The following is a 16,605-nucleotide window of genomic DNA, read 5'->3' on the forward strand; positions in this document are numbered from 1 at the left end:
GAAGGGAGTCTATTGTGTTGTGAAAAGGGGGGAAAAAAGCTCACAAAACCTGTGAAACAGAAAGAGAAAATGGTGTGAATGAGCGGTTCTCCCACCATTCATTTTCCTCTTCATGCAGGCAAGAAAAAGGAGTGTTATTATGTGTCACAACAAGAAAAAGTAATTCTTGCGCTTTTTGTTTCCTCAGAATTTGGATAGAGGAGGAGAAGGTGGGGGAGAGAAACGGAAGGACAGAAAACAAATTAAATGTTTTTTCTGTCTTTTGTTCTTTCTGAATTTAATTGTTGCTCCCACCTCTCTCTCTCTTGTCCCTTTTCTCTCCCAGAACAATTTCTCTATTTCTGCGACATGTCTTCCTCCCCCCTTAACATCTATTTTTCCCTCTGACTTTATGAATCATCTCTTGTGTTTTATGTCTCTTTGATTCTTTTCTCAAATAATGCGTGGGTACCTGCAATTTTTGGTTATGCTCCATTGACATCACAGGGCGGCCGTAAGACCGTTATAAGTACAATGAGTCTTTTAAAAGTAGCTTACACTTCATTTGTTGCAGAAATGGTATTTAAAAAGCTACATTAACATATAATAGAGATTTTTCTGAGAAAAAAATGTTTTAATATCCTTTTGGGGTTTTTTTTTTATTTTTGATAAGTGCATTAAGAGCAATTCCATGAATGTCTTTTGTTATTTGTTAATTCATCAGCAAAAATAATTACAATGCTAGCGTTTTTACAAAGTATTATCTGGCCTTCTGAATGGATTCTTCTTACCTTTGTTTGTTTTCATCCCAAATTTTACACAATTTTCATGCCACACAGTCCAACAGCAATATTAAGTAAAACTGAGTAGCAGATGGGTCATACAAGCTGAAACTATTAGTAGTAGTACTCAAGTATTTGATATACTGAGGAAGATTATTGTATTTAAAGGTAAACGTAACCTTAGTGATGTATTTTGGAAAGACAGAAAAAATAAAAATCATAAATAACATCAAAAGATTTTCATAGTGGCGATAAAAAAGAAATTCTAGAAACTTGATATAATGCAGTTTGTGGACAATAAGCACGCCTGCGGCAGCTGCTCGGCCATGGAAACCCATCCCATTGAAGCTCTGGGCGCACAATCTTTGTGCTGTTGTTGATGTCAGAGAAGGTTTTCAAACTCTGCAAAGCACTGGCAACTTTTATGCATTAACTTGATGTTGTCTGTCACTTTAATAGTAGCAGTCACTGTAGTAAAACTTAGTTGTTTGTGCAATATCTAGGAGGGAGAAAGTGCACAAACTGACGTGTTGCACCGGTAGATTGCTGTTACCCTTGGATTGCTCTTTAAAACAACCAGTTTTTTTCACAAACATTTGTATAGCTTGATTGATTTTGTTCACCTGTGGCAGTGGGACTGAAAACACCTGAACTGAAGGAGTAAAAGTTGTGACCCCATAGTTTTGTCCATTTCCACACTGAGAAACAGAAGCAAACCATTTTTTAAATAAAGTCTTGTTAATTGTAATATTGTATTATGTATTGATCCAATCAATTCCAAGTAGCTCGTCTAAATAGTGCTTAACTAAAAACACTATTAAGACAAATTTAAAAAGAAAACATTCAAACTGTCGTTTTTATTGTTACTTTTCAAAGACGTGAAAGACTTTTGTCTATAAAGGCTAGAATTGGCTTATCAAGGCTTAAGTGCTGAAACTGGAGAAATCTAGTTTTTCAATTATGGTCACATAAGATTATACACGTCAGATACGTATATGCCTCCTTGTGTTTGACTCCAAAAGGATTATAATATGTTTGTAATGTATCACAGTCTCTGATAATCTGACCAGCATTTGGCCTGAGGTCATTGAGCTGACTGCAGCCAGCCACACTTTTGTCAGCTGTGGGACATTATCCCAGTCTGGCATACAGACAGACTGACGGGCAATACACACACAGACAAACACACGTCAGCTTTTGGCAGTGGCTGAGAGAGCTCTGGTGGGCAACCTTCATGAAAGGCTAAGAACAACCAAAGACTAACAAGGAGCTTTCAGATTGACTCAGGTTTCTTTAGAAAATGTAGCAAACATGTGTTCCTGTGATTTCCCTCACAAAGTCCTCTGCACCAGCTCCTTTGGCCTCTTCATCTTTTTTTCATTTCAACTAAAGACCATCACTGTTTTCTAGAGTCAGAGTGTGTGTGTTTGTGCTAAGAGGATGAATGTAATCGCCTTTGCTGTTCTAATGGGAGTTGGTTTAAAAGAGCAGATTGAGTGATGTTAGCTGGATTATCTTGGTGGTGCCTTGAACACAATCCAACATCATTTTTGTGTGTGTGTGTGTGTGTGTGTGTGTGTGTGTGTGTGTGTGTGTGTGTGTGTGTGTGTGTGTGTGTGTGTGTGTGTGTGTGTGTGTGTGTGTATGGCAGGTGCCAAGGAGATTGATATTGCAGCGACTCTGGAGCACCTGCGGGACCAGAGGCCAGGAATGGTTCAGACTAAGGTAACACACACCTGAATCCTGTTTGTTTGTGCAGATTTTGTTTGATTTATGGAACAGTGTGAACAGATGACTTTTTTTGTTTTTACATTTAAAAATCCTGCTTAACGTAATTTCACAAACTTCACCAAATCCTCAAATATAAATAAAAGTGCAGGTCCTTGAAGGAGAAAGGACCTTCGCCAACATTTATCAAGGAACAAGATGTATATGAGCAGAAAAAATATATATATTTATTAGATTTAAAATGTATGGTAGTGACTGCACACTAGTGCATGAACAGCACTTCTCACACAGTGCATCATCAGGAACATTAAAGTATCAAAAAAATATTTAAAGCTTTTCTCAGATTTGTCTGTATTATTTTGCTTTTGTACCAGCAGTCAAATTACATGGGGGAATATAATAAGTTGTGATAGCTATGGATGGATCTCACTTCAGCTACATTGGAATGAGTCAGACACTATAATATTTCGCTGTTTCAAATCTTGGTTCATCAATGAAAGATGTTCACCATGAACCTATGCAACACACCCAGTGACTTAGATCTGCTCCACTGTGTGACCCATCAAGATGCTAATCTACAACATGAGCTCCGTTATGCTGCATGTTGGAAATCGAAACCATAGTAGGATTAAAATGTGACTCCAAGAAGTCCTAAGTATCCGAGAATGACAGTGAGAATGTTTTGCATATACAGGCTGATTTGCAGTAATTACATTTAAGGTTGCTACTGTGGAAGGCTACTTTTATTTCCATCAGCATATAATGTAAGTAAGGTCATTCTCAGCATCTCTATCAAAAAAAACGAACAATCCATCTGTGCTGTCACATGAATTTGGGTAGAAAGGTTACACGAAGGATTGCCATGGTAAACTCAAAATGTCAACTTGACATTCTTAGATCGCCTTAATGCCCCAGAACTGTCTTTCTAACAATCGATCACACTCCCATCAAAACTTCACTTTGTCTAAAAGTCTTTGCTGAGATGATAATCTCTATGCCCTATTGTGAGAGAGACTAGATTTGAGAGTTTTGGGGACTGGCTCCACTGCTTCAGCTCAGATGAATCGATTTCTGAAAGGGATTATGGGAAAATCAGGTCAAATCACAGAGGAATATGTATAGAGTTCAAATAGGTGCTGATAACCTGTCCCAGGTTGTCCTAATCAGAACTTGTAGTGGAGGCTTTCTGGTTATATGAAGTGAATGATCGAGAATAAGAATTTGCAAAAAAGGTGGTTCTATTCCATTTTGGTTAAGTGTTTAGGGAATAAAGGGAATAAAGTTTTGTAAGTATTTTTTGGGGGAAAAAGTCCTCAAACAAATTATTAAAAAGACTCATATTCTAAAATACATTTGTTCACTGCCTCAGAGACCTACAACCAAGTATATCGTCATCACACTGTACACTGAATGACTCTGGCTGGTCTGGAAACAATTACCGGCTGATCTGTGAACTTAATTAGAAAGGAAACCCAGGATGTGTGTAAAACATCCATGGTATTGATCCAGGTTTTATTAAAGCATGTATCCTGACTGAACTGCTGTCACAGCACTCTCCCTGCACTCCTCACACATTGATTCCCTTTGTGGTCAGGAGACCCAGCCTCAGCACTCTGATTTCATTTCTGAATTTGATCTGCTGTTTGTGCCTTTAATCTACTTCTTACTGTGAGGATAAAGTACTCATAGGTCAACCATGTTTTGATCACGCACGAGTATAAATAAGTGTTTCAAAACAACATAACAGTTCTCTAACATAAGCATGGCCATCTAAACTTCACGGCCATGAAGCTAGAGTCTCCCTTTGCCACAAAGCCAGTGGGATTTTTTCACAGGCTTTTCTATGATCACAGACAAAAAGGTCTGTGGGAAATAAAAGTTGGGTACTTCCACATTTTGTTCAGCATCATAATCTCCGCAAACTGATGCAATATTAAGGATTTTTGAAGGGTAAATGCAAAGTAGCATGTATCGCTGAAATCAAACACTTAGTAATCTTTTTGTTCTTGCATGTATAAACTTTTAACTTTCTTTCTCTTTTTTGTCTGTCTGCAGGATCAGTTTGAGTTCGCATTGACAGCCGTTGCTGAGGAGGTGAATGCCATCCTGAAAGCTCTTCCACAGTAGAAAACAACACCTTCTCTACTCCTCATCCCAAGGATCTTCTCCTATATTGTTTCCTATTTTGTCTTTCTCCCGTCTCCTAAATTTTTTACCCTGTTATTTATGTTCTTTCCCCTCTCGTGCTTCTCATCTGTCATTTCCGTCTCTTGTTTCTCCTCCTTCTGACACTTCACTTAATCTGTGTTTTCCTGTCTGCCTTTCTTCTTTTTCTCCACTCCTTCTTCATTTTCCTCCTCTCTCCACTGTCTTCTACTTTCATTTTGTTTTCACACTCCTTGCTACTCCCATGCCCTTTTCATGTCTAATATTTACCCATGTTTTTACCATTTATCGCTTCTATTATTTCCTGCAGTCAAATTTCCTATTTCTCACCCTATCTTGTCATCAGTTGTTTTTTCTCATCTTTTATCCCATTTTCTCATTTCCGCATGTCTCGTCTTTCCTCCTTGTGACCCCTCTCCCTTCCATGTGCAGCCGTTCCTTGCAATTCTTAACATCTCCCATTCGATCTCAGTCAACGTTGTGCCAGGAAACCATTGAAACTATCCTGTACATAGACAGACCTTCCTTCTGTTGTGATGATCCAAGCAGCCTGTTTTCCAAAGTAACATTTTGCCGCATTTAAACGCCTTTTAAGCGATTTTTCAAATTCATCTGTATTCTGTTAAGTGTCTAATTATCATAATTTTTGTTTATAGATGAACATTGATCTCATTGGCATCAGCTGGCAATGATCAAAATAAGATGGCTCAAAATGTAATCGTATATCTGATTCTGATTTTCTGGGCAATGTTCAACGTGGCCAGTTGCCAAACCTGAGAGTTTTACTGAATTGATGCCACTGATTGGTCTCTGAGTGGGTGCATTTGTGACGCAGATCATCACATATTGTGTCTGATATTTAATGCCATGCTTTTTGATATGTTTTGATGCAGTATGCTAGTGTGTCACAGTATGCTGTAACTCATCAGCACGTAGCGTTGGTCAGTACGGTAGATATTAGGCAAAACACGAGTGATTCCATCTCCCACGAAGTCTTGCTTTTGTAAAAGTAAGCGGGGAAACCCAAAAATTAACACATTATCGGTAACTGTCTTAGTTGAACAAAAAAACGTGCTAATACTGGAAATACGGTCAAATGATTTTGCTTCATCTTTGTTGAAGCAATTTTGTGTTTCTTCTACCTGAATTGTTCTTTCTTGTGGAAAAACAATGTTGTGGCTTGTCAGTGAAGTTACACTCATGTCTGCCTTAACAAAAAAAAATAAACATTCAGTAGATGGACTGGTAAAAGCCACGAGGATAAGGAGTAATGCTTCATTTTAAAATGGCCTCATTCTAGTGGATTAACCTGCGGATTAAAGATTAGCTGTGCCTGTGCTAAATGAAAACCGCTGCGATAAACATTGAAGAACATTCTGCCGGAGCAGAAGTTTCTGTTCGGCCAAAAGTTTGTGAGAGTCTTCTCACAAGTACCTACTTCAAATAACTATAAGTTCAAAATGCTGGAGTGGAGTCATTTTAAATGGTAAAGTATTGTCATGCCAAAAGGAATAGCTCTGCTTCTGAATAGTAGGTTCTTAATGTAGCATTAATGGATGATTTGTCCATGTACAGTAGTGAAATCTGTATTGCAATGGAAATTAGTTTGCAGTGACACGCCTCAGCTGGTTTTCCCAACACCATTCTAAAATTAACATGTTTTATGTACTGCTGTAAATAAAAAGAGCACAGTCAGCATTAACTCTTGTTTTTTATGTTTTAGCCCATGTATGTAGGTTTATTTCAGTATCACGCCTCTCAAGAAAAGGCCCCACCACCAGTTACAGACAACTTCAGAGATCATTATTTTTGCTGGCTTCTAAACAGAATGTCCTGGGATTGTCGGCTCATTTTCGGTTTTAGCTAGACAAAAGCCACTACTAAATAGCCTGAAGTTAAGACACTGATTATTAAAGATGGCTTTGGGAAACCAGCTCGTGCAAAATCAATTGGTTGACAGTTTGAAATGTTTCATTCAGTTAATTCTACTAATTCTGTTTGTAAATCACCGATGACATGAATTGCATACACTATGCTGCTAATGCATGACTATTCAACAAATGTGTGCTGTAATGTTCTCCTTGCCTCAAAATGACCTTTACAAACCTCTGCAAGCAACCAGCCAACTGCTGATGTATCTATTAACTTTGTGTTAGACTCTTTATTAAACAAGATGCTCCAAGGACCTTAAAGTACAAAAGCCAAGGATTATCTTCTCTAAACTGTGCAGATCATAGTTAAAGCGGGCTGAAACGGGTGCAGTAACAATATGATGTAACACTGCAGCAAGCTGGTCTACATTTTTCCATCACAAAATTGAAACGTGCTACGAGAAATGCTGCTTTTAATAATGTGTTCAATGTGAAATGAGATTCTGTTTCTCCCCCTTTTTTAGGATACTGTCAGGTATATTATAAAAATGTGGAATTAAGTGAACTGGCATTCACTTTAAATGATCTTATTCTACTATATTTGAATCAAGCTTATTATAATGGGCTTTTATTTTTATTTGTTTATTTTGCAATGTTGATACTCAATCAGTTTCCCTGCTGCTGTTCTTTCTTTCTCACTCACCATCAAGTATGAATAGATAGCTGGTCTGTTGCATTAAAACTGTACATAAACCCCAAAACACAACAGAAGATATTTTGTTCTATTGGTGTAAACAACTTGTGAATAAAGTCTAGTTGTCGATGCAGTATTGTAATGCAATCCCGACTTGTGACTGTGGTCTCTTTTTATCCTTTTCTGACATAATTATACACAATAACTTTTACCATCGGGGTGAGCAGTAAAACGTGTTTTATAGAGCTGCTAACACCAGCTGCATTTTAAATCAGGTACCTTAGGTGTGTGCACACAAAGTGATGTCCTGCAGTGGATGGCGTTCAAGGTTGACATTCAGCATTTACATTTTTTTCTCCTCAGGTGAGATATTTGAGCAACACTAACACCTAATATACGAGAAGGTGCAACTTTTTTGCAGTGGGTTTATATTGCTTGACACTGCACAAAAAGAAAAACATATATTTCGGCAAAAAGTTCATGTGAAGTGTGGTATTTTGTCCATCACTCGATTATTATTATCGGTAAAAGTAGTTGTTGTAGTAGCAGCAGCATTATAGTGACCACAGAGTAAAGGAGTTAGCTTGGACGTTAGGTAGCCAAACTAGCTAACATTCAGCTAGTTTGGCTAGCAAATTAAAGTTGTAATTAGCCATATTATTAAAAAGCTGCTAACTTTGGTTTGAATGAAAAAGGGAAATTAAAGGCAAAACTGACCTGTCATTCAAAGTTCACAAATGGTTTAACTTTTAAAACTATTGTGCTCAGCTACACATTTCTCGCTAAACTTGACAGAGCGTTTCTGGCACAGTTAGCCAACGAGTGAAAATGAATGAAATATATGCATTTGAGACCTGATCTCCAGTTTTCTGGTTAAAAGGGAGGATTTTCTTTAGAACCCAGTAACACCAAGTGTATCTTTTTTAACCCCAACTCCCATTTGTTTATTTAAGGTAAACTGTGAGCAATAAACTGCCAAAAAAAAATGCCAGATATAACAAAGATTATACAAAATTACATTCACATATGCAAAATTATATCTAAATTTAAAATCTATATGTTCTGGACATTATTTCAGGGTTCAGGGTTTATAGGGTTAACATAGATTTTTGTCACACTCTTAAATAAATATAATATAATGACATTTTGTGGGAGACGTGTGTATGCAAACTGTGCACTCTTTAATCAAAAGTTAAGCTACAAAAGCAAATATTTGATCTGTCATGACCTTTAAAAAATCCCAGTGTAAGCACCTGTTTTTTCCACTTGATCAAGAGAGCGATTTAAAATCACCCTTTATCATCTGATTCATCGCATGCCTGCAGTTAACTGTTTCTTTCTTAGCACTGTGGAAGAACCGCTGTCACTCCTTCAAACATAAGTTTTTTGTGCAGCTGTTTTTAAGCCTAATACCTGTCCAGCTGTTTTTAACCTCATCTCCTTCATGTTGACAATCTCTCATTACAAAGACATTTTGACGCCAAAATGAATCGCATTTTTCATTCAGAGTCATCATCACTTGGCATTATTATTCATCCAGCATCTCCTGATAAGAAGCTGGGTGGATGATCAGCTTTTTGAGTGCTTATTCAGGTGAAACAGCAGCTTGCTATTGATTGTGGGGGGGGAAAACGTTCTCAGTACATAAGCTTGTGTTGCTTTCTTGCAGTGTTGACTTAGAGAGTAGGAAGTAGGGAAATCGATTTAGCAAGATGCTGCTTTTCTCTCAATAGTGAGTCATATGAGTAGATTTAGACCGTCTAAGTTTTTCTTTTCATAGATGGCAACTTCTACTGTAGACACCTTGCAGTTTGAATACATGTGCACACATTTTAGTCCCTGAGATTTGGTTTGCCTGATAGTAGCTACAAAGGGCCTGTTCACACATAGTATTATCATGTATTTGGAATCAACATTAACACGAGAACAGCTCTAAGTATATTTGTTCACACAGGGAATTAGAAATGTTTCTCTGCACGTGTCCTGGGTGACCACCAATGTTCCCTCTAATTTTTCATGTGTCTGAGCGAACACACAAACTCACTGAGCGGTCCCTTGGACCACTGTGAGCAACAGCAGACATGTGCACTGTGGTCACGCCAGCATCGAATCGATCCAAGTTACATGGTTTTATTAAAATAATCAAATTACAGCATTTATGTTAGACTACTTTTAATTAACTGCTTTAGCCCACTTACAATGAAAATGTAAAGAAATCTAGTCATTGACCTGTGTAGTATGTTAACACTATTGGAAGTAAAAATAACCTGAACTCCAATTTTGAAAACACAGCTTTCTTTCTTTCTTCTTTTTTTTTTTTTTATAAAGCTCTGACTTGTATCATGAATATGAGTCTGTGGTCTGGGAGAGAGTCCTGTAACTCTCTGTCTGCAAAGTACAGTAAATAATGACCAATGTTGGGCAATTAATTATATAGTTACTTCTTCAAAAAGTAACTGAGTTATGCAAACAACAAAGTTTTTTGCAGCAACTATTTATAGACAAATTATTTGTGCCACTCCAAAAAATAGTTTATGTCTACTATGAGATAAAGGAGAACCACAGCCTGATACCTGCAGGCCTGACAACAGGAGATGTATCACTCCCGTAACACCTGTAACATTCAGTAGTCGCCTCATTGTTCTGACACAGTGTGTAGTGTAGTCAAAACTATTGACTACACTACACACTAACATCACAAGATTTGCGCTAAACGTCGCAAATCTCTCACATCTCAAAACACCGCTGTCACTCCTAAAACTTCCCCCCTTCCTAAACAACTAAATGCCATGTTGCCATATAATTTTTTGATTGGTCAACATGGTACATTTTTCCACCTATAGGAAAGAGTGGGGTTTTTTTGGCGTTGTTTTCGCTCACAGGTGGAGAGTGCTTTCGAGCGTTTTCCTTATAAAACACAGTTTTTACCGTTTCTTCCCGCAGTAAATATAAACAACGATAATATTCAGGAAGAAAACCAAACATTGCGTATATTTTTATCATAACTCTGGTTTTACGTGGCCTATCAACACAATTTAAAAACTGGTATAAAGTCCACACTTTTTCTGTCAATTGTTCCGTCTGTCCTGCTCACATCTCCAATGGTTGTAAACGTTGTCATTAACGTGACTTCACTCCACATCAGCCACGCCGCTTTGCTAGCTAAAACACCGGTGTCGGCACATAAGGACGCTGTCATAGCCTGTCAACGGTGTTGATTAGCTGCGTATATACGAATGCGAATCGCATTATTGGCTGGACTATGGGAGAAGGTGACATCGTTCTAATCCCAGCCAGTCACTTACTGACTAACACTGCAAAACAGAATTGTTAAAGTTTTAATTTTAAAAAAATTTGTGCGCAACGCAGATTTTCTGTGCTCAGAGACCGTGCCAGCAGTGCGCAATTGCGCACGCGCGCAGCTTAGAGGGAACATTGGTGACCACAATAGATGAGTGCAAGGTGTATTCAAGCTAGAGATGGGAGTGGATCAGGAATCAGCTCTGAGCCCCTTCCTGTTTGCACTGGTGACAGAGTGGAGTGGGTGGAGACATAAAGGCATATGAGGAAAGGCTGAGATGATCTGGACAAACACAGAGGATGCTGGTGGAAGATCAGAGAGAAGATTTGTAGATATAATGGAGGAATTGTCACGTCCGGTGTGGCAGACGTGTGGAGTTGTAGAAAGGACCCAAAAGGTGGCAGCTCTGGTGCAGGTGAGTATTTATTTACAGGAGTGGGTACAAACAGCAATGGTGGGTGAACATGAAACCGGAAGCCTAAACTGGGTAAAACTAACAAAACAAACCAGAAACGAAGATGCAGGGAGGTCCGGGGAAATGCATACGGAGAGACGCAGGGAGACCGAGGGGAAACAACACAGACGAACAAGCAACGACTAAGACAGAAGACAAGACATAAAAACACTCAGAGAACACAGGGAGATCACACACAGGTGGGGGACACAGCTGGGAGTGATTAACGTGACGAGACTAGGGAGGCAAACTGAAAACACTCACATAAGACGCAGACCTTCAAAATAAAACAGGAAACACATACACCCAATGACACAACGCAAAAACTTCACACAGACTGGGGAACACATAGGAACATGAAAACAAAACCCAGAATAATAATAACTACTAAAACATAAACATGGAGTCACAAACTCCAGATCATGACAGGAGGACGTAAGAATGATGGCGTGGATGCCAGGGATATTGTGAGATGATATGGTGACCCCTAAAGGGAGCAACTGAATGGAGAAGATCATCTCCGTTGTCCAAAAGTAATAAAAAGTGTTGTTGGTGTTAAATAAAAGGTTAGGAAAGAACGTCCCTCACTTGTTTGCCTGAAGCCCAAGATCTTTGACTCACTCATAATGTGGACATTTTAAAGTTTTATATGGGTAAAAGAACTAGTGATTAAGATTCATTGATTAATTAATTATTGAATTGATTTCTTTGACTTTTGTTCATAATTCTGCCAAAATCGGAACTGATCTCAATCCTGAACACCAAGTAACACCAAGTGTATCTTATGTGATAAATGAGGGCTATTGTTGTAATAAGAATTAAAGGTTATTACCCTAATTCAGAATATGTAATAGAACACACAGTTTAATGAATAATGCCATAATTATCCTGAGACCTCCATTCATATGCTGCCAGCTCTATAGATCCAAAAGATTTTTGGTATCAGTGAATACTGCCCCAGTTGGGTTGACTGGTGATTATGAATTCACTATACGTGTTAATGTCAGAGAACGACTACTTGTCTGTCTGTGACAAACTGGCAACCTCTCAGTCGATATCATCAGAGTTAGACTCCGGCTCCTTACAACCAGTCAGATAAGCAGATAAGAAAACTGATAATGGGGGGACTTTGTTGGGGATTGATGTGAGATAGATGAGCCAGCTATTGTCTCCATCATACAGCCCCAAACAGCACATGCTTGTTGTGCTGTAGCATTGCTTATGATGGTTTGGTTTATGGCATTTTTCATCATTTGTCCTGTCAGTTCATATCCACTGTGTCTCCACCTTTATGCATCGCCTTCATTGCATTTTGAAAAGTCAGTTTTGCTTAGGAATGAGTGAGTGAAATAATAGAGGTACTGTGTCCGTGGCACAGTAAGAGCTGTTCGAATTCTCCAAATACAAAGGAAAGATACCTCATTGGTTCCTGCATTACCACACAGGATACACTGAACCGTCCTTTATGAAAAGGAAAGGAGATAGTACACAGTTCAAATCAACACACATTCTGACCAGTCACAGAAGCAACCAGTGTGACTGACAAGTGTTGCAGAGTGTCTATATAAACTACTCCATCTTGTGCCATTTTCTTCCCTCTATGCAGATGTGTTTAAAAGCTTAGTTTGTTAAAGACACCGGCACATCAAGACCCCTGCTTTTGGCTGCCACCCAGGCTGCATAGTATCCAACCCATGGGCCTACATGGCAGTGGAGGTTATTTCTTCCTGCTACCCAGCAAGGTTCTCAAACTGTGAATTGTGAATTATTGAGAGATTTTTTTCTTAGTCTGTCCCCTCACCTGGAACCGATTTACCCTTCGAGACTATACCAGTGGCTGTTTCCCAGGATCAGAGGGATGCTAACCCCTCCTCTGTAATTAGGTAGCAATTTTTCAACAAGGAAGAATCAAAACCCTTTAAACCATCCTTTTTTCAGTTAGACCTGTGGCCATACAATCTTGGTAATCGTGAATGGTGGCTGGACCTCAGACTCCTGGATGGTGCTAAGAGCAAAGCCACTGCTAAGAGCAAAGCCGCTGCTTCATTGTGATGCTCCAGGAGTCAACTCAGGTGGTTCAGGTGTCTAATCAGGATGCTTCTTGCGTGCATCTCTTTGGAGGTTTTCCAAGCACATCCAGCTGGGAGGAGATCACTGGGCAGACCCAGAACTTGCTGGAGACATTATATCTCATCAAGCTGGGAATGCCCTAGGATGCCCAAGAGGAACTAGAATGTGGGATCAGGAAGGATGTCTGGAATACCGTGAATTACTGCTTTGTCCATCATCATGCAGTCTGATTTTGGGTGAAAACAAAATGGATAAATGGATGGACTGGCAATAAATATTATTCTATTTTATTTAAAAAAATCTGTTTTTGTAAATTGCTTTATAATTTAGAAAAATATAATTTGTTATATCAAGATGAAAGTAAATCAGTTTGCATTGATAATGTTGCTATACTGAATGTTGCTGTTTTGCTAGTCTGCATAACTCTGCATAACACAGTCTGTTCTTTACAGATGTCTGGTTTGATCTGACCGTGTCTTGAACAGCATTAAATACTAAAAAAAAAGGTAAGTTGAAAAAAATTCTAGTCTAGTCAAAAGTTTAGAAGTTGAGCATTTTATTCTACAGTTCTGATTACTTCATTGTTGGAGTTTATACAAAAATAACAAGAAGCCTGAAAAATTCTATTATTAAAAATATATAAATTATCATTTTAGAGTAGATGATGCATTGGTACTGTAATTAACTAATGCACATTTCCTTTTTCTGCTGAATTTTGGTCCTTGATGCACAGGAAGTTTAGGAAGCCCTGAAAAATTGTTGTAAAGTTGTCATTATTTTTTATTACCATCTTGTCAATTGTTGCTACTGCTGTAAAAATTAAGTTTTCAGGACTGAGAAAATGAATGTTTATTTTCCTTTTGTCACATAGGCATATTTGAAATTGTACAATGGGGAATTTAAACAGGTTTTTAGAGGCCTGAGAGGTCATGGAACTTATTCAGAAAATAAATTACTGTGGAAACTTTCAATAGAAGTGAAACAGGGACAGAAATATAATTGCCTCGACTTTTTTTCCCCTCAGACTGCAGCATTATACGTTGAGACTCTGAGTAGACCACTTTATTTAACATCGAAACAAGATGCCTGAGCATGCCACTGTGGCTATCAGTCCCCTCAACACCTCAAGTAAAAATGTTGTCATTCATTCTGCTGGTAGCGAATGAGGATCCATTTCTGTGCTCAAAGCGAGCAGTCATGTTGCTATTCAAAATCATCAACCAGATTTGTAAAACCACAGAGCCGCTGTTGGCAGTGACACTGTCTGTCTGTTAATGGGCAACTCTTATTCTTCCTGCAAGAAGAACTCAGAAAGAGCTTACTCAAGTTCACAAATATTTTTGTCCCTGTCTGTACATTAGTCTCTGAGCAGTTTGCAGTTGCATATCCTATGTTTAGTAATCAATAGGAGATGTTGTGGACAGAATGACTCCTCTCAGCGATTCACCTCAAATGGCAATCACACACATTTTCGGTGTTTCAACACAGTTTTAACTGGTTTTTCTTTCATTGGGTTTATTGATGCCACATAAAATAAATCTCAAGCATAAAAACACAGCTGTAAAATGTGCCACCTAGCAGCTGCCCGCACTAACAGGCGTCTGCCACTGACTCACTGGGGTTAAGTACCTTTATAAAGGTCACATAACTTTTCTAACTGCCCATGATGACTTGACCTCTGGGTACTGTGACCAATGTTTCAGGGCTTCCTGTGAGACCAAGATTTAGTGTTCCTGTCATGTACGGCTGTGTGACAGGCAAGGCAGGACCAAATTGCCAGATAGAGACATGGGTAAACTAAGAGAGGCAACTTTATTGCTTTAGGTTATAAACACAAAACATAAGGAATACAAAAACTCTAGCGAGGTAAAAACTACAAACTAGGAAGCTTGAAAACTACAAGGAAACTAATGGAAGCAAAACACACAGCTCAAGTGGATGACATGACAGAGAACAGAGGGAGACACAGATGGTATTTACACAGGAGGAGATTAGGGCAGAGTGGACACACCTGGATGCACAGCTGAGCAGAATCTGACTGACATGACAGGGGAAGCAAAACTGAATATAACATGCAAGAACGAGAGAGTATCAAAATAAAACAGGAAGTAACACACATACAAATAAATACTGAGACTCAGACTAACACTACTCAAACTACTAAGTTGATAATACTACTGGGGGTAAACAGACAATGAGACATGACAGACTGGAGAGACTGAAAGGATAACAAAACACAGAGACAAGATTGGGAGAGACTGGGGCACTGGCATAATAGAAATAAGACTTATAAACAGCAAACTCAAAGAAACTCAAACACAACATATCCAGGAGCCAGAACATAATTATCTTATATTTTCAAGAGACCGAGCATTGTTTCACAAATTCAGACTTTAAGAAAATCTAATAAAAAGGTAATATTAGTAAGAAGATATCAAAAATCTTTTGCAAGGGTAAAAAAAAAAGTGTTAATCCATCCTATGAATGTAAAACTTAGTTTGAGTATTTTTTCTTATGATTTAAGGAAACTGTGAATTTCAAGCTGGTCTCATAAAATTTATCCACATACAGTTTTTTATCCACATGCAGAATAATCCAATAGACTTCAGTCCTTTGCAGTATGTAATGCTATAAGACTACAGGCATGTAACAATGTTAAATGTCTGTCTTTTAGCTTATGTTTGATTTTGTCCCCTAAAGCCTTGCGTAAAGTGCAATTCAATGCATTAACTTGTCACAAAACTGAACACTTAACAAATTTGTTAGACCACCACTCAATGGCTCATGCTACAGTAACTGTATTAGTAATTACCAAAATATTTTTTATGTTTCTGTAATGGTTCATCCATTAGTATGTGGACACTCTGTAATGAAAACAGAAAAGGTACAGTAGAAAACAAAAGGAAAAACTGTGACTTTTCTTTCCTAATTAAAGGTCATGTAATTGTGTTATAGATAGAACCTCAGGTAGGTCCCTCAGTTAAATAGTGACTCTGGTGGGACTTGAACCCACAACCTTTGAATTACATCTGAAGTGAATCACTAGAAGTCCAATGCGCTATCCATTGCGCCACAGAGCCTGTTATATGTTGCATCCCCTAATCATTTTTTGTTGCTTCTTGCATTGGAACTTAAACCTCCATTCTATCCAATCCTATAACCTATATCCCTGTGCCTTAAAAAAGCAGCTAGCTATATCCATTGCACTAAAATATGCTAATTTTCTGACCACTATGTGACTAATCCGGTCGTTAAGTGATGACGTGACAAATCCTACTTCTGGGCCTAAAGTAGTCTGCGTTTAATATGGCTTTTGTGTTGTTAACATGTTTAATGTTATGTATTTTCTTCTATTTAATCTCAAAAAGCTCCTAAAACAGTCAGTGATCACTGTTGACCTCCCTCGGCTTTTATTACCGCTAATCATTTATTTAAGCTCAGTTTTTAAAACCTTATGATGTAACTACAGCCCAGCCCATGCAGCAGTATATGAATGACTAACCTCGTATTGTGGATGGATTATCTCAGTTGTTCTCCTAGCTGAAGTTTGGTCCTTTTAC

The 16,605-nt window shown here is 38.3% G+C and overlaps 1 protein-coding gene and 1 non-coding gene across 2 annotated transcripts in view; one reads left to right on the top strand and one right to left on the bottom strand.

The window, feature by feature from the left end:
• LOC147307892 (receptor-type tyrosine-protein phosphatase N2-like) overlaps positions 1-7,373 on the top strand; it is a 216,082-nt gene extending 208,709 nt beyond the window's left edge. The window contains exons 22-23 of the mRNA XM_086270826.1: positions 2,413-2,486; positions 4,545-7,373. Of these exons, the coding sequence (XP_086126952.1) occupies positions 2,413-2,486; positions 4,545-4,616 (146 nt within the window). The 3' untranslated portion in view covers positions 4,617-7,373. The remainder of the gene's footprint in view (positions 1-2,412; positions 2,487-4,544) is intronic.
• Positions 7,374-16,033: 8,660 nt separating this feature from the next.
• Positions 16,034-16,125, bottom strand: trnar-ucu (transfer RNA arginine (anticodon UCU)). Its single transcript is given in 2 exon segments — positions 16,034-16,069; positions 16,089-16,125. It is a non-coding gene; the product is annotated as a tRNA-Arg (tRNA).
• Between the last annotated feature and the right edge of the window lie 480 nt (positions 16,126-16,605).

Source organism: Aulonocara sp. 'chitande type north' Nkhata Bay, linkage group LG18, assembly GCF_057382095.1.
Source record: "Aulonocara sp. 'chitande type north' Nkhata Bay isolate Kocher_YH1m ecotype deep benthic linkage group LG18, A_spYH_male_GT1.1, whole genome shotgun sequence".
NCBI classification, from domain to species: domain Eukaryota; kingdom Metazoa; phylum Chordata; class Actinopteri; order Cichliformes; family Cichlidae; genus Aulonocara; species Aulonocara sp. 'chitande type north' Nkhata Bay.